This window comes from Nuphar pumila, chromosome 1 (genome assembly GCF_984573655.1).
Source record: "Nuphar pumila chromosome 1, dmNupPumi1.hap1.1, whole genome shotgun sequence".
In the NCBI taxonomy this organism is placed as follows: domain Eukaryota; kingdom Viridiplantae; phylum Streptophyta; class Magnoliopsida; order Nymphaeales; family Nymphaeaceae; genus Nuphar; species Nuphar pumila.
In genome coordinates, this window is record NC_143249.1 from 165,063,708 (window position 1) to 165,081,484 (window position 17,777).

Below are 17,777 nucleotides of genomic sequence, written 5' to 3' on the forward strand. Positions count from 1 at the left end.
ACAAGTCAAGATTTATCTTAGCCTTCTAAAGCTGATTAAATAAATCTTCAATCTGCAACAAAAGGTATTTGTTCTTGATCGTCACTTGGTTCAATATCCTATAATCACTGCATAACCTCAAAGAGTTGTCCTTATTCTTAACAAACAATATTGGTGCTCTCCATGGTGACTCACTTTGTTGAATAAAACCCTTATCTGTCAACTCCTCCAACTGCTTCTTGAGCCCCTCAAGCTCAGCTGACGTCATCCTAAATAGAGCTTTGTAGATTGAGGCCGTTTCAGGCACCAACTCAATAGCAAAGTCCATCTTTCACCTAAGAGGTAATCTAGGTAGCTCCTCGAAAAATATATCTACAAACTACCTTACGACCCCCCGCACTTCTATCGTAGTTGGTGTAAGCTCAAGCAAAGACACACTAGCAAGAAAAGCCTCACAACCACATCCAACCAAATGTTGGGCCTTCATCGTTGAAAGTAACTTTGCCTTCTCCATCAGTTTACCTGCTTTGTACTTAAAGGACGGGTTGGTCCAAGCGAACAAAAAATATCCACATCCTTCGGCACTGCATACAAGTATAATGCTTGTGCAAACAATCCATCCCCAAAATCACGTCATAACTTATCATATTCGGAATGCTCAGATTGACAAATAAATTCTGCCCCGAAATCAACACCTCTATCTCTGATAGGTACTCACGGACGATAGTCTTACCGCTAGAAGGTGTAACTATCTCTAGTGTGTAACCCAACGTAACAGACAAAATATCCGATAATAAAACAAAACATCATCCTAGTGGCCAAAACCTGTCACCATAGAATAGGGAAGGGAGTTCTTTGCATTCACCCAAGATTATTGAATTCCAGTTGCAATTTCTTGTTGTAGATGGCGAGAAAAACATGGAAATCATGTATTTTCCAGCGATGTTTCTGGCCACAGCTAAGAAATTTGTGATAGGGTGAATATCAATGTGTCAGAGTATGGATATCCTGCCAACCATGGTCCAAAACTTTTTTTGGGAGTGAGATGAAGGCCAGCAAGAGAGCGAGTCAGAAAGTCTCTCTTTGCGTGAGAGGACAGAAGGCCTGATTTTTGAGGTCATCAAAAAATAGTTCTCAAAAAGCACCTTTTACCCGTGTTTTCAAAACAATGTTTGGAAGCTCAAAATGACATTTTTGACCTTTCTTAAAAATGTAATTTTGAAGGTTTTCGTCAGCAAAACCCTTCGTTCACGAAACCGATTTCTGAAAATGTCATTTGGGGCTCAAAATTACGTTTCGACCATCGAGCAAACGATGGCAGTTTTGTGACAAGACAATTCATTGAACTCTGTGTACATATGTGCTAACTGGGAGTGGTGGCAACAAAGATAAACCAAAATATCTGAATTATAACGAAAGAGGGATGTGTTGCTTATATAGCACTTATTTAGAGATACCACGCTTACCTTCATCAAGAGGACCATGTTTGTGTAACTTTGTGTTTACGGAGATATCTGAGAAGTGGTAAAGCACATACATTTGGGGTTTGAACTGAACCTAAAATAAGCCAAGTTTTGACAGTTTTGAGAAAAAGAGAGAGATTATTATGACACCTCAAGAATATCCTAATATAATTTAACGGACTTGGTGTTTCTTTGTTTTTGTGGAAAATTCCATTTAGAGACCCATCTTTTGTCTAATACTTCAGAAACAAGAGTCATGTTTTATGAGAGAACATTTCACGACCCCATTTTTTCACTGTCATATAGAGCCCTGAAGTTGATTCCATGGTTAAGATGCATGTGAACGACCTTTGTTTGAATGCTGTGACCTGCATCGGATCGCATCTTATGGTAATCCTCCTACCTTGCCACACTAAGGTACTAAAGGTAAGAAGAGCTTACCCTACAATTTACTTTGAGATGCTTATTATGTACCAAGTTTCCCAAAGCCCAAGTCCTGATTTCGCTAAGCTGGTTGAGAGGGTATTTCAGGACTCTCCAAGTTCAGATGGTTCAAGTTCCGTATAAATTAACAAACAACCATCTTCCAGAAACCGTAGTTACAAATTCTAACAAATTGAACTTGGAAGATCAACTCTAGTTAAGTTGGCGACCAGATTTACCTTAATTATAACAAGTCCTCTTAAAATTAGCAACTAGATATACCTTAATCATATTATTATCTGGACGAAGACATCACATGAAATATGAGACATGCTATCATGGAATCGTAGAACAAGGAATGGTGCCTGAAAATCGTAGACAGAATAACCCAGTTATTAAAACTTTTAAAGCTCTCTGATCTAGCAAAGTTTCAATGTCTGAAGTTTCACATTTAACAACTCAAATGGTCCACCCTCGACAGCCCATTTAAATAAAAGAGAAATGGAAAACATTATTTACATGAATCAGATAAAGATCAAACAACTGAGACAATGTTCCAAACTCTTGTAAGTTCAGCATCTGTTATCTTTTCATCTCAATGCACATCCAGAAAAGAAACTGCCTTAAAGACAAATGTGATCCTTTTTCCTTGTCAATGACAAGCGTTTCTTTGGACACACCCATTGCTGTCACAAGCATTGTCGTCCAGTGCAGCCTGATCTGTTCTTTTCATTTTTAGTGAACCCATTTTTTAATAGAAAAGCAAGAAGTATGATGCTTTCAACACCAACACGCCATTGTTGTACCTTTCTTTGCATCAAACTGTTAAACATGTGCCTGTACCAAGTTTGAGCTTATTTAACGGTGTTCATATGCATTGTAGCCTCAAACTGGCCTGAACAAGCAAAACAAGAAACATAAAATGACATGAGAAAAAAAATGCAGAAGAAAGACTGAATACAAGTATTAGTATGTTAAGACATGTAGAGAAAGATGTTACCGGAAACCACCCTCTTGGCGATATCTTGTGGATATAGATGACAACAATGCAGCAGTCATCACCTTTATTTTTCATATTTTTTTCAATTTTTTGCAGAACAAACCCTATAAATGTGATCTATGCCGGAAATAGTTTTTGAATCAAGTAACTGTGACATGCAAGTAGGTTGGTAGGAGCAGGTAGTGCACGTTACCTTGTGTCGGGATGTGGCAAGTTCAAATCCCAATTGTATGGTTCTACAACTGGTGGGGTCTGCCTATAAAAAAAAAAAACAATGCAGCAGTCACATCTTCAAAGGGTTCCGAAATACTATGGTTGCTTAAGCACCTCCAGCACTCTTTTCATTCCACTGCAAAAACAGATCAATTTTAATGGTCAGGCCAGAAATATACCACCCTCTCTCTCTCTCAGATAATCCCAACAGATTGTTCCAAAGAAAATTTGCTGTACTTTTCTGAAAAAGAAGGCATGAGTTCATTGATCACTTGGATAAAAATAAGAGCATCTATGTCCTTGTCTTTGGATTGTTGCAACTTCTCCACAACTTCAAAATGATAAAAAAAGAGAAGTTAGAAGAGCTACACAATCATTCCCACGGGGAAAAATGAAGACAGCATAAATTAACATGCCTTGATGAATTTCACAAACCGTTGCTCCGCCCTGGAGATATGATCTAGCAGCAGCATTCAAGTGGTTGCCTTCAAAATCTAGAAGTTTCTCAATCAAGCATCCAATTAACTTATGAGCAAATAAACTCACCTCATCACATATGTCCTGAATGATGAGGTACTCATTAACAGTACTGTTCTGCAGTGCAGATGGATGAAATTTCTTTTCATAAGATTGTGCCAACTCAGAAAGAGTTGGAAAAACATATCCAGGTTCTTCAGTTGAACAAGGCTCCTCCATTTGCAAGGAGTGATGCTTCTCTCTTAAAATTTGTGAATGCTCTTCAGATAAATATTTGCCACCACATCCAGGGGATACAGGTATATTAGAAGGCAGACCTATTCTAGTCATCCCCTTGGAAATATCTTCCTGCTTTTCCTTGTAAGGAGATTCATCAACAAAAGATCCATTATGAATCGACATGTCTGCCTTTTCATAGTTGGAACAATAATTTTCTTTGTTGTCATCATCATCACTGTCATCATCATCATTACTGCTATCACCATCACTTTCTGATTCATCCTTATATGCACACCAAAAGTCTTGATCAATGTTTGGTTGTTCAGATAAGTTCCATACAATCTGTCTCATGCAACTGCCTGTCTCAAGCATACACTCGAGCTCACCTTCAATTTTTTCTCTAGTGGTTACCTGGTCTGAGTAATTATTAATAATGGAAACAGCCCTTAGAACTGAATCTGGAATCTTCATTTCATCACACTGAAAAAGGCACTCAATCAAGAAAGTCTTAATTTTAGATCTGAGAACATGTCCTCCAAATTTAACATCAGGGTCCAGCAGCAACGATAACTCCTTCAGTTCATCAAGTGGAACATTTGGGATAGACCAAATAGCTTTTAGGATTTCACTCTGCAATGCTTCAACTTCAGGAGGAACCACAAAAAACTCTGGGAGTGGACTACCGAAACACCTGTTTATCAGTTTTGCAGACAAGCTTGTGATTCTTAGAGTTTTAGTCAAATTTTCTGGCATCCTGTCTCCATTAACCTCTGAAAGAAGCTTTCCAAATTTTCTTCGAAGCATCCCAATCAACTGTTTTTTGTTCCTATTGGTACAAGGTTGTGTATTAAGAGAACAAGGGCAGTTCTTGAGCTTTCTTCTCATTGCATCAAGAGCATGAAGAGGGAATTCTTCCAGTCGCTTCAGTATCATCTTAACAGCAGTACAACTAGATGGAGAGAACTTGTTCGCAATTGGTAGGCTATTTTCTCTAAAACTATTTGGATCTCTGAACAGTTCTATTATCTGGGTGCGCAGATCTAACACAGTTGGGAATGAGGCAGACTCAAAAATCACAGGAAGATATTTTATGATGATGTTCTTCAAACGAGGACGGGTTTTTTCAAATTTTACAGATTTCCTTGTAACACAATCAGCAAGGAAACAAAGGGCACTAGTGTTCAAATCATCAAGCATAGAGAGTAACACCCTCTGAACTATAGAACCTTTCCTAATTTGAGACTCTGCTACATGTAAACTGGGGAGCAGAATTTCGTTGTCAAAAGTGATTTGATCTTTCTTAAATGCTTCAAAACTTTTTGCTAAATATGCCCTGGCTACTTCCACGAAGACCTAAATGATCAGATCATAGAAAACATTATTAAAAACCAATAAATAGATTAAACATGAAATACATAAAAAAAAGTAATTATTATATTGTATGTATTGATTATATAAACAATAATATTTAGTGTTTTCACTTTTCAACAAGAAAAATAATCTACAAAACCAACCAAAGAAACAGAAAATTGTGGATTCTTGTGCATCACTGTTAAAAAACAACTTTGTATTGTTTTCACTCTCAAGGAAAAATCATTTATTTTCACGGCAACTGTTAAGGGTTCATTGGCTGTCATAGAATACCGAAAAAAGGCACCAAATGCATTATTGTGTCAGTAAATCCATGTATTTTGTCATTCAGTGTCAAAGGGTCACAATTCAAAACCCAATGTAGATGAAGCCAGCAGCTAAAAGTCTAATTATCATCTCTAATCACGAAATCAAATTAAACAGCCGTTAAACATGGTTTATCATATCAATCACAGATGCAAAGAACATTTGAATAGAATTAGATTCATATCTCACATTCAAGTGGTTGTGATGGGAGCATAGCAGCCACCAAGACATTCCAAAAGCATCACCTTTGGTAAAATCTACTTTTCTTTTTGCCTTCATTAGATAGTGAACTTGAGGATCTTTGATACTATACTTAAATTCAAAGAGTGATGCTAAAGCACCACTGCATCATAAATCTCACAAGCAGACAGTTCCAAGATGGACTAGTTATTAAGATCAGAGTTACCGGAAGCGCTACAGGGCATGGGAAACTGCATTTCCCCGAAACGTGCTTTGGAAGCGCAAAACACAATGTTTCGTAAATGTCCGTTGAAGTGCATGTTTTAAACTAGAAGCTTGTTTTCCTATTTAAGGGAAGAGAGATTCCCAAAAATGGGAAGCGCGCTCACAAACCAAAAGGAATCATGTTTCCTCGAATGAGGAAACACGATTCCCAGAGTTGGTATTCGAGTTTCCTGGGTCGATTCCCCTTTTTTGTGCTCATGCATTTTTTCCCCTACCTGATTTTTTTTTACCACAAAAAGAAAAGGAAGGTTTGTTTTTTTAAGGGTAAAAAGGTCGTTTGACATTAAAAAAAAGTTTTAAAACACAAAGGGAGATATTTTGGGGCTTTTTGAAGGTTTGATAAACACAGTGCTCTCAACAGTTGGCTCTCTAGGATTCTTGGCTTCTTGCTTCCCCGAATGCGATGACATGAGAGGATTCCCAACGACATGAGGATTTCTGGCAACGGTCATGGCCTTCTTTACAAGGTACACCATTAGCTCTCTCTCTCTCTCTCTCTCTCTCTCTCTCTCTCTCTCTCTCTCTCTCTCTCTCTCTCTCTCTACTCATATGTATATATATATATGAGCATTGTTGCTCTTCTCTCTCTCTCTCTCTCTCTCTCTCTCTCTCTCTCTCTCTCTCTCTCTCTCTCTCTCTGAACGTCTTTAACTTGGTTAGTTTCCTATTTTCTTTGAATGGATTTGCACATTTTTGTATTCTATGAAGCTAAAACAGATATTGGCTTTCCAAATCTTCATAACTTGAATTATCCATGTTATGTTATTGATTTTTTATGTAATTTTTTTTAAACATGTGTTGCAATTTCACTTCTTGTTTGATTCTTATTCGCTTCCCCTTTTACTTTTCACTCAATTCTCTCTTTGTTTCCCTTTTGAATCATTTTTTCGCTTCCGACACGATTCCTAGGTCGCTTCATGTTCGATTACTAGGTCGCTAACGATACAACTTTCGGTTCGCTTCTAAGTTGTTCTATGCTTCCCGCTTCCTAAATTTTTAGAATTTCCACAATTCTTGCTTCCCCAATCACTTTTACTTCCTCAACTAGCAACCTTGGTTTATATATATATATATATATATATATATATATATATATATATATATATATATATATATATATATATATATATGTGTGTGTGTGTGTGTGTGTGTGTGTGTGTGTGTGTCATGTTTATTGATTTGTAATAAGTTATGCCCTTTAGGGATATTTTGAACACTTGCAATAGGCCCTTCTCATTAAGGGCAGATTTGACATTTTTGTGATTTTTTCTTTATATCATCTTTTTATTATTATCCAAGGGCTTTTTGGTCTTTTAGACCATAGAGTTGTTGGGGCTCTCAACCGGCTATATCTATAGCCATTGGGAGCTCCCAACGACTATATTGGGCTCCCTTGGCCCTCCTATGTTGTATATAAAAAGGGACCTCTTGTCCCTATTTTTTAATGATTTTCTAAGCATTCTAACTCATAAAAATCTATTATTTTTTTATCTTTTGTGTTCTTTTGTATATGCCCATTGGTGACTTGTGATTTTATGTATTTGTCATTGATTGGCTTGTGTATTGTCCCTTTGTGGACTTGTGCTTGTGCACTCTCGGTTGATCTTTGTATGTGCTTGGTGGCACTTTTGTATTTCTCTTGTTTTCATTACATGGTATCAGAGCAAGGATATGACCGTCTTGGTATTTGGCTTTTAATGATGGATTTGGGATTCTTTGACCATGGAGAGATAAGGGAATCTTAATCTAATAAGTATTTTAAAATCTTTGTTTATTTTTGTTTTTATTGTGTATCTCATGCAAAGCACTTGTTTATGATTTTTCAAAAGAAAATTATTAAAAATTGTTTGTTTGTCGTTCTTTTGAAATCTTTTTTGAATCATTCTTTGTTTCTTGGTTGATCATAAGCACATGATTGAGCTCTTTTGAATACCTTTATGTGTTCTTTTTTCAAAAAAAAATGTATTTTTATCCTTATCTTGGACTTAGTTGAACTGATACTGGTGTTGTTTTTTCAATCTTGTTAAATAGTTTAAAATGATTTGAAATATCTTTTTAATTTTGTATAATGGTTTTGTGTGTTATTCACAAGCGTGATCTTACGAGGTCTTTCTTAACTTGTGTTCGAATTTTTTCTTTGACATGCGCTCATGTGAAACCTAGATACTTTATGTATTTGAGAAGTATTAAGATTATGTGGTTGGTTCTTAGTGATCATGAGTATCTTGTTTTTGTAAATTTGAGTTCGTATACATGATTTTTCCCTTTTGATATATGATCTTTGTGCTATTGAAATTGTCCTATATTTTAAATACACATTAATAAATGAGTTTGTTTATTTGTGCATAAGTTTTTGAGCATGTTTTCTTCATGCATGACTTGTTCCTTATGGGAATTATGTACTCATCCTTGAAGAGTTTATGTTGAACTCTTCTATGAGGTTTATGAATGCATTTTAATGTGCCTTTTAAAGGTTATTAAAACTGTTTATTTTATTGGGTCCTCTCTTGTTGGCCCTTGTGATTGTGTTATTTCTTGGACCCGTGTCTCTTTAGTGAACATTATCTTTCATGTTTTCACATCGTGCTGCCTCACATGCGAATTTAAGTATTATGCTTCTTGCATACTTTGTTGGTTAATAAAATATTATTTTTATACTTTGTGTGCTTTCTTCGATGTGTGCTCTTAGTAGCATTTGTGAGTGTGCCTTTTGTGCTTGTCTACTTTGGATTCTTTGATAGACATTTGTTAGTATCTTGTCATATGATTGCATTTAATGCATAGATTTACTAAACTTATTTGAGGATTCAAACTTTTGTTATTTGACTTTATTTGAAACTTTGATTGTCGAATCAGTTCTTGTTTGCTTCATCATTGGAAAGAGATTTTCAAGGTTTTCCTATTGCCTCTTTGTTTTGGCTTAGTCCATCGTTTTCTTATTTGATGCACAAATTATTTTATTCGGCCTTTTCGAGGGGAGTTGTGTGCACATAGGTGTTGTGGAGCCAGAGATGTTTTTTGGGGCGAGTTGTGTGCACTTCATTTCTTTTTGTCAGATTATATTGTCGATTTATGAGTGCAGTATTGATGCTTGTTTTGGCTATAACGGACGGTTGTTTAATCTTTGGTTCTATGAGTAAGTTGTATTACTTAGTTGTTTATATGGCTCTTGTATATTGGATGCTCATATTAATCTTTATCAGTGATGGCTCAACGGTTACTTGCTTGTGACCGTATTGGTCCTTATGAATTAAATATCATAATATTGTAAAATTTATTGCTTTTGACTTTATTTAAATATTGTTTTCAAATCCTCTTATTGACATCAGTTTGTTTTCATTGCAATATTTTTACCTTTTGTTTTCTCCACTCTTCCCCCTTATTTGAGTGATTTTTGTTTTTGGATAACAGATTTTGTTTTATCAGTTTTACGACCACATGTGTAGTGAGTTATGGGCACCCGTTGTAGCAGATTGTATTGTTTAAAGTTTTGCAACCATTTGTGAGGTGAGGTGTGTGCACTTGTGGTTGTAGCTGGTATTTATTGTCAGTTTAGATAGCTGGTATTGCTAGTGCATGGTCAATGGTATGATTATTGTAAACATTTGTGTTTGATACCTTATCCTATGCGCTGATAAACTCAAATTTTGAGGATGTTGAGTTGGAGGTCAAAGAGGTAATTGCTTGTAGTGAGCAAACAATTGTTGAGATTTGCAAATATCATTTCTCTTGTAATGATTTGTTGTATGTGGGATTTTTTTAAAAAAAAATCTCTCCATGTATTTTTAATCTTTTCCACTACCTGTTTTCCCTTGTATGGAAAATGGTTATTCATTAAAAAAATTTCATGCATTATTATGTGCATTAAATATGCTTTAATTGTAGATCGGATATATATATATATATGTTCATGATATTTAGATTTGTTCCATTTTTTTTTTTTGAAAATATGTGTTGGGGGATTGCCCCAATTTTATATTAATCAATTAAAAAATTACATTCCATATCCCAAATAGGGCAGCCAATTTGTTCCATGTTGGTTATCTTGCATTTTTGTATGAATTTAATTAGCTCTTTTTTTGCTATGAGTTCCTTTGAACTCTTACATTTAATATGCATGTTGTCGTATTTTTTAGTATAATTAATGATTAGTACCTTTATTTGAAATGTTTACCTAAGCCTTTGGGACTTTATTTATGCATAATTGTTTATATCTTCTTGATATTTTATGTCTAATATGTGCTTGTCTTTTGGACTTTAGTGGTCAAAATTCTACTATCATCAGTATTTATGCTTTCTTGAAAAATATGTTGATTTTATGGTTATGATTCTTTAAACTAAAATTCTTAAAAATTATTTTTTTAAGTATATTCCCTGTGTTTATCTTAATGACTATTGTACCTTGCTTGAATTGTTGCCAATTTTTCTAAAATTTTAAAATTATTGCTTAAAGTCATTTTCTTGATACTCACTTTTAATTGTGTAGTTTATTTTCTATATACGTTACTTTTTATGTTTTACTTTTTATGTTTCGTTGGTGTGCTTAATCATCTCCTCTCCATATATATACACATATATAATATCGTTGTACTTTAATTTGTGTTGGTCATGTTCAAAAAACATATATATTTTTAAACTATTTCATATAATTTATAACTATTCTTAACTTTTGTCATGTTAAAACTCTTTTTTGTTTTTCTCTTAAAACTATTTAGTTAGGATATTTTCGATTGTGTAGTTGGAATCTTTGTTTTGTTCTCTCTAAAGGTTCTTAAAGATGATATGGGTTGAGAAGGTAACTTTTGTTGATGCATCATATCATGAAGTTAAAGATTGTTAGATTTTCAGATCTCCACTCTTTTAGTCTTTTACCTGTAGAAGAAAGAAAGACAATAGAAGGAAAGGGGTTACACGAAACAGAGAGGGAACACAGCCACCTTGGGTGTCCTTTCTCATTGAATATAAGGATCTTACAAGATGTATTAGGGTACAAGTTTACCATTAAACAATGATTAAAAATTACATGTCCACCTATAAGTGACATCTTGAATATTAGACATAAAATGATTGGATCTGGATCTTAAGGATCCAGTCCAAGATACAAAACAAACTGACGCTATCTTTTCACCCCTCCCTCAAGTTGTACGTGGCCTTGTACCATGGACAACTTGCCTTTTTGTATCCAAAATCTGTCCTTCGTTAACCCTTTGGTGAATAAGTCTGCTACTTGATCTTCAGTTCTCACAAATTGAGGTTCAACCTCCTTGTCTTCTACCTTTTGGCGCACAAAATGCTGGTCTATTTCAATATGTTTAGCCTGACTATGATGAATGGGATTGAAAGACATATTAATCGCACTCTGATTGTCACACAATAAGAGTGTTCGTGAAATATGTTGTCCCACTTCAGTTAATATATGTCTGATCCAAGTGGCTTCAGCAATGGCAGCATCCATTGATCTACATTTGGCTTTTGTACTTGATCTTGCAACAGCCTTTTGCTTTTTACTACTCCATGATATTAAGTTCAGCCCAATATAAACACAGTAACCTGAACTATGTCAGGTCGAGTAAAAGTGAGATACTGGAGCATGCCAACCAAGGTTCGATATCGTGTAGGATCTTCTTATAAATCTCCATCTTTTGAGCTTAACTTCTGGTGAAGTATGCATGGGTTGCTCAGAGGTTTACATTCCTTCATACTTGCCTTAGTCAAGATATCCATGGTGTATTTATGTTGAGAGTTAGGCCATATGATTTTCTGTCAACCTCAATTCCAAGAAAATACCTTTGACTTAGAAGTTGTTTGACCTTTTCAATATGATCTCTAGAGTTTCCAGTAATAACAATATCATCAACATTTATGAGCAACAAGGTGATTACATCTCCCTGTCTAAAAATAAACAGAGACTGATCTAAGAGTGATAGTGAGAAATTGTGTCTCTGTATCTCTACAGAAAAACTGTCAAACCAAGAACACAATGCCTGTTTCAATCCATAAATTGCCCTTCTTAACTTACATACATACCTTTGTGGATCTCCTTCAGCATATCCTGTGGGTTGCTCCATATAAACTTCCTCCTTTAGGTCACCGTAAAGGAAGGCATTTTTAACATCAAGTTGACTTAGTACCCATCCATGCTCAACGGCTAAAGAGAGCATAAGTCGAATTGTCCCCATCTTTATAACAGGACTAAAATGTTTCAGCATAATCTAGTCCCTGTTCTTGGGTGAAGCCTTTGGCCACAAGCCTCACCTTATATCGTTCAATAGTGTCATCTGGCTTGTATTTGATTTTGTACACCCACTTTGACCCAACAACACTTTTATTTGATGGTCTTGGAACAATCTCCCAAGTTCCACACTCGTGCAGTGCCTCCATCTCATCATTCATGGCCTCAACCCACCGTCTAGAATGTGCTGCTTGGTGAAAAGTAATGGGTTCATCCTCTTTGTCCAAAGCAGTTAAAAATAATTGAAAATCCATGGAGAAATTCTCATAACTAACCCATCTATCAATTGGATGTCGAATTCGATTAGACCTTCTAAGATCAGGATTTTGAGAAGATGCATGACCAAGCATACTGGTCATTGGCCTGTGTTGTTCTCGTCAAGTATATACAATGTCCCTGTACCTCTTGGTTGTGGTGAGGTTCCTCTTGGTTGTGGTGAGGTTTCTGCATTTTCCTGGTGACTCCAATTTTCATGGTGACTCAAATTGTCATGTTGTTCAACTCTCTCTGTTACTTGTCTACACTCTGCAGGACAACTTATATCGGCTTCAGTAAATAATTCTGAGCTCAACCATGGATAGTAGAATTCAGCAACAGTCGACGAGGGATCTGTGAAGCCTGGATGAGAATCAAAATTCACCTCATCGAAAATTACGTGTCTGGAAACTTTGATACGCTTTGTCCCTGGATCATAACACTTGTAACCCTTGTAGTCATCTGCAAAACCTACAAATCTGCACTTTAAAGCATTATCTTGAAATTTGTGCCTTAATGAGCTGTCAACGTGAACATAGCAAACACATCCAAACACACGTAAATCATGATAATTGGGATGGACTCCATGTAGAGTAAAATATGGAGATTTATTTTCCAAAATATTCATCAGTAATCTATTTATAATGTGAACTGCAGTATGGAAGGCTTCCGTCCATAAATTTATGGGTAAATTATTGTCGTGCATCATGCTCATTGCAGTTTTCACAATGTGTCGGTGCTTCTTCTCAACAATTCCATTTTGCTGAGGGGTGTGTGGGCAGGACACCTTTCTTCCTATTCTATTATTCTGGAGAAAACTAATAAAGTCACTAGAAAAAATTCACCTCCCCCATCGGACTGTAAATACTGAATATTTTCGAAGAAGTGGTTCTTGACAAAAGAATGGAATCTTTGAAACAAGGAGAAAGTTTCTGACTTATGTTTCATGAAAAATATTCACATATAACGAGAATAACTATCAACAAAAATGAGATAATATCTAGTACCAGAACAAGAATTGACTAGAGCAGGTCCCCAGATATCCGAACAAATAATTTCAAAAGGCCTTAAAGCTCTTTTATTGACATTATGAAAAAGGAGCACATGGCTCTTACATAGCTGACAACTGGAACATTTTTGTTTATTCTTTTCAAGACTCAACTCTTCCTAGGAATAAGATTATTAGTGACAAGCTTTTTAACAAAATGATCACCACAATGACCCAACCGACCATGCCATAGATCTGGCTTATTAAAATCTGAGACATTGAAGACAAAATTAGAGGCAAAGGAAGACACAGACGGAGGCTTCAAGGCATTACAGATTGGCCGACGACATGTAGGAGGATCCTCTTGAAAAACGTATATGTTACCATGTCGCTTCCCTTCAACGAATGTTTTCCTCAAGAGGAGATCCTTCACATGAACAGGAGTGAATTCAACAGAGACATGATTATCATCAACAAGCTTGAAAACAGAAACAATATTCTTTTTGATATTTGGGGCATGAAGAACATTGGAAAGTTTGAGAATGGACTTGGACATAGGGATAACCGAATATCAAACATGAGAAATAGAGTGATGGGATCCATCCCCAGTGACTACAGTTTTTGCCAAAATAAGAAATAGGATTTAGAAGCTTACCTACATCTCCAGTAACATGAGTTGCTGCCCCAGAATCAACATACCATGTTCCCTACTCATTCTGCTTCAAATTCAACGCTGCTAACATGAGCAATTCTTTTAATTCTCCATTTGATTCAGTCCCTTTCTTCCATTCTCCTTGGTGGTTTTTTCTTTTATTATGTGGATTAAACCAACAGTTGGCCTTAACATGACCCATTTTGTTGCATATGTAGCATGTAGGCACGTTTCTCTGTCCTTGAAAATTCAGAAGAATATTAAGAGTGGGCAAAAGCCCACGTTCCCATGATGCGTTTTTGCCCTATCCTCCACGTCCTCGAAAACCATATCCTCCTCTCCCTCGTCCATAGCGGACTCCTGTAGCAAGAACATCCTGAGTGTTTCCTTGCGTATGAGATTCCTCTGGCAAACCCTTCAACGACATCTCATACTGTAACAACTTAGCGCGCAGATCCTCAAACTTTGGTAATTCAGGCAAACACAACAATGAAGTCGTAAGGACATGATAATCAGCCCCCAATCCACTCAAAATTTGTTGAACCATGTCCTTATCGCTAATGGGGCATCCAATGATGGCTAACTGATCAGCTATGCTTTTCATTTTATTCAAATATTTCATAGAATCCTTCCTCAACATCTAAAACTCATGCTTGAGAAATACAACTCGAGCCTCTGGAATCTGAGAATATGTGCGAACCAATCTGTCTCATAACTGTGCGGTTGTGCAATCATCTGGAATGGCAAGGAGAACCTCCTGCGATAGAGTCGAAGTGATATAGGCCACAAGCAACTTATCCCGTTTTTCCCAATTAAGTTATTCTGGGTTCTTGATGAGAAGAGTAGATGTTGCCCCTTTGTCATCCTTATCTTCACGAGATACAAATTCTGGAGGGGTTGACACGGATCCATCGAGATGACAGAGGAAACCCTGACTCCTTATAAAAGGAATTATTTGTCTTTTCCAGGCCAAAAAATTTGAAGTATGGAGTTTTTCATATACAAGTTGGTTAAAAAAACTCGCGGAGAGACTAGATTGTGCAGCTGGGAAATCCATAGAAAATAAAAATAATATGGAAAGGAAAATATTGAGAGAAATGTTGAACTTCAACAATATCGAGTTGTGATTCTCGATTTGCCCCTTTTTTTTTATATATATATATATATAGGACTAGACAGATTCCAGATAAAACGTTTGGAACCTTTGAAAACCCTCAATCAATCGTTGAGTGCGGGAAAATGAAGAAGTATCTGATCTTCCTCCTTTGATTTTTTTTTTTGTGTTGAGAAAGAAAGTCAGATTGGGCGACAAGCAGATCCGATAATAATCAGATCTGGTGATTCTTTGCTGAGCAGAAACAGAAATACAGAAATCGTTAAGAAAGAGGAACGATATTCAGCGAAAAGGAATATAGGTGCAGAAAGCAACAATTTCAGATCTGGGATTCACAGTTCCAGATCTGGGGATCTGACGCAAGAAGAAAACTTTAGATCAGAAATAAAAAACAGATTTGCGACAGCCTGGAACAATTTAGACCTGAAGTCAAAAACAGATCTGTGACAAGCTGAAACAAAAAGACCTTTCAAAACTGTCGCAGGAAAAAAAAATTAAGGCAAAAGAGAACAATTTTAGGACTAGAAAAGATGTTTAATAGAGGTTTAATAGAAGAGAGACAAGACTGCGGAAGAAATTTTTCGACTTGGAAAAAAAGAGTCTCTTCAGTCATACCTTCTGGAAACCATGTCCACACCCAGATCTAACGTGCTTTGATACCATGTTAGATTTTCAGATCTCCAGTCTTTTACCTGTAGAAGAAAGAAAGACAATAGAAGGAAAGGGGCAAAACGAAACAGAGAGGGAACACAGCCACCTTGGGCGTCCTTTCTCATTGAATATAAGGATCTTACAAGATGTATTAGGGTACAAGTTTACCCTTAAACAATGATTAAAAATTACATGTCCACCTATAAGTGACGTCTTGAATATCAGACATAAAATGATTGGATCTGGATCTTAAGGATCCGGTCCAAGATACAAAACAAACTGACGTTATCTTTTCAAAGATAGCCAAAGATTACCAATGAAAACTTGTATTTACAAACTTTCAGCTATCACACCGAAGAGTATTAAAATATATAGATATGTTGTACTCTAGGGTTACCAAAAGCACCTATGTAGATGGGGAAGCACACTTCCCCAAAACGCACTTCAAAAGCGCGAAACGTCGTGTTTCTAATACGTTAGGGGAAGCACAATTTTAAAATGGGAAGCTTGCTTCCCCTAAATCGGAAGCAAGCTTCCCCTAAATAAGAAGTTGGTCAATGCCATGGTTGTCAAGATGCACGTCGGCTTGGCCTCCGAGGGCAACAGCAAGCTCAAGATGTTGCTCACCTTTGTCGACAAGCTCTCCACTGGGTGGGTCTACCCAAAACTCTCTCTTTCTCTTGCTCTCGTTCGTTAAAGAGGGGAAAAACTCACTTTTCTCTATCATTCAGACTCCTCTATCTCCTTTTGTGATTTGATGGTGGCAGGTGTTGGAATTTCATTATTGGGTTTTCTTCATATTTAAGCTTGCGAGAAGGGATCCCTCGTTTATTTTACTGTGTTTTGTTTGTTGGGGTGCTTTTTGTTTTTGTTCCTTTTGTGAATTGGGGTTTCTAGATGCTGCGCTTTTTGCCCAACCAAAGTGGTTTTTGGTGATTCTTATTTGGTGTTCATGGTGTTATTGTTACCATTGTTTTGGGGAAATGTGCTGCATTAGGATGTGTATCGAATAGTATTTAAGAGGCTGGTAGAATGGCATTGGTGTTTGTTTGGTGATTTACCATGATAGTGCATGTTGGTTTGGTTTCTTTTTCCTTTTGGTCTTTTGGTGTTGTGTGGTCACATGGTCAACGGTTCTGTTTGGTTTGTTGTTTACTGTTATTGGGTCGGAAATGATGACAGTTATGGTTAAGGTGCATGATGGTGGTCTTGTTTGTCTCAAGCATGCCGAGTTTAGATAGTTGATTTGTATAATTCTTGTGTTTGTTCTTGTTTGAGAGATGAGAGGGTGTTAAGGGTTCAGTTGGAGGGTAAGCACCAAAGAATTTTGGACCTTCAAGTTGAGAAACAATCAATTCCCCCTCATTTAATGACCGGTACAAGTGAGGTAGCTTGGTGGTTCTTTGTTTTGACAACCCTATCTCTTGTTCTTCTTCTTTCTGGTGAATTATTGAATGTGATTATTGTTGCAGTTTTATAGTGTTTGAATTGTCGTGTGCTAATAAAGTGAAACAGTCATTTGATTTATTTCTTGAAAAAGGTATGCTTCTTAATCAAATTTATTAGCTTTCTTGATGTATTATTTAATAAATGTTTGGATGTATTTGTTAAATGGTTGCAACAGAATGATGACTATTTTTTAATGTATTATTTATTAAATGCATTTGTTAAATGGTTGCACTTCCATATATGATTTTGTTTTGAGATCAATAGAGCAACTTTAATGTTATCTACTTATGTTTTATTTTGTTAATAATAACATAAATCTTATATTTTGGTAAATTGGAAAAAATATAATTATATTTTTGCTTCCTTTTCGATTCATATTTGCTTCCCACTCGAATTCTAGGTCGCTTCCCTCTTAGTTTTCCCTTAGAATCCTGGTTCATTTCCGGTTCGATTCTTAGGTCGCTTTCGAGACGATCCCCAGTTTACTTCTAAGATTGCTTCTAAGACGTTTTGTGCTTCC

At 36.2% G+C, this 17,777-nt stretch overlaps 1 protein-coding gene across 3 annotated transcripts in view; it reads right to left on the reverse strand.

Moving 5' to 3' along the window:
• Window positions 1-2,277: 2,277 nt before the first annotated feature.
• LOC149851192 (DNA double-strand break repair protein) overlaps window positions 2,278-17,777 on the reverse strand; it is a 36,163-nt gene continuing 20,663 nt past the window's right edge. For 2 of the 3 annotated variants that reach the window (XM_090013979.1, XM_090013998.1), the window contains 4 exons: window positions 3,495-5,127; window positions 3,316-3,409; window positions 3,059-3,214; window positions 2,278-2,760 (listed from right to left, as the gene is read on the reverse strand). In XM_090013979.1, the coding sequence (XP_089870105.1) occupies window positions 3,175-3,214; window positions 3,316-3,409; window positions 3,495-5,127 (1,767 nt within the window). In that variant the 3' untranslated portion in view covers window positions 2,278-2,760; window positions 3,059-3,174. The remainder of the gene's footprint in view (window positions 2,761-3,058; window positions 3,215-3,315; window positions 3,410-3,494; window positions 5,128-17,777) is intronic. The other variant, XM_090013988.1, reaches the window with a different exon arrangement.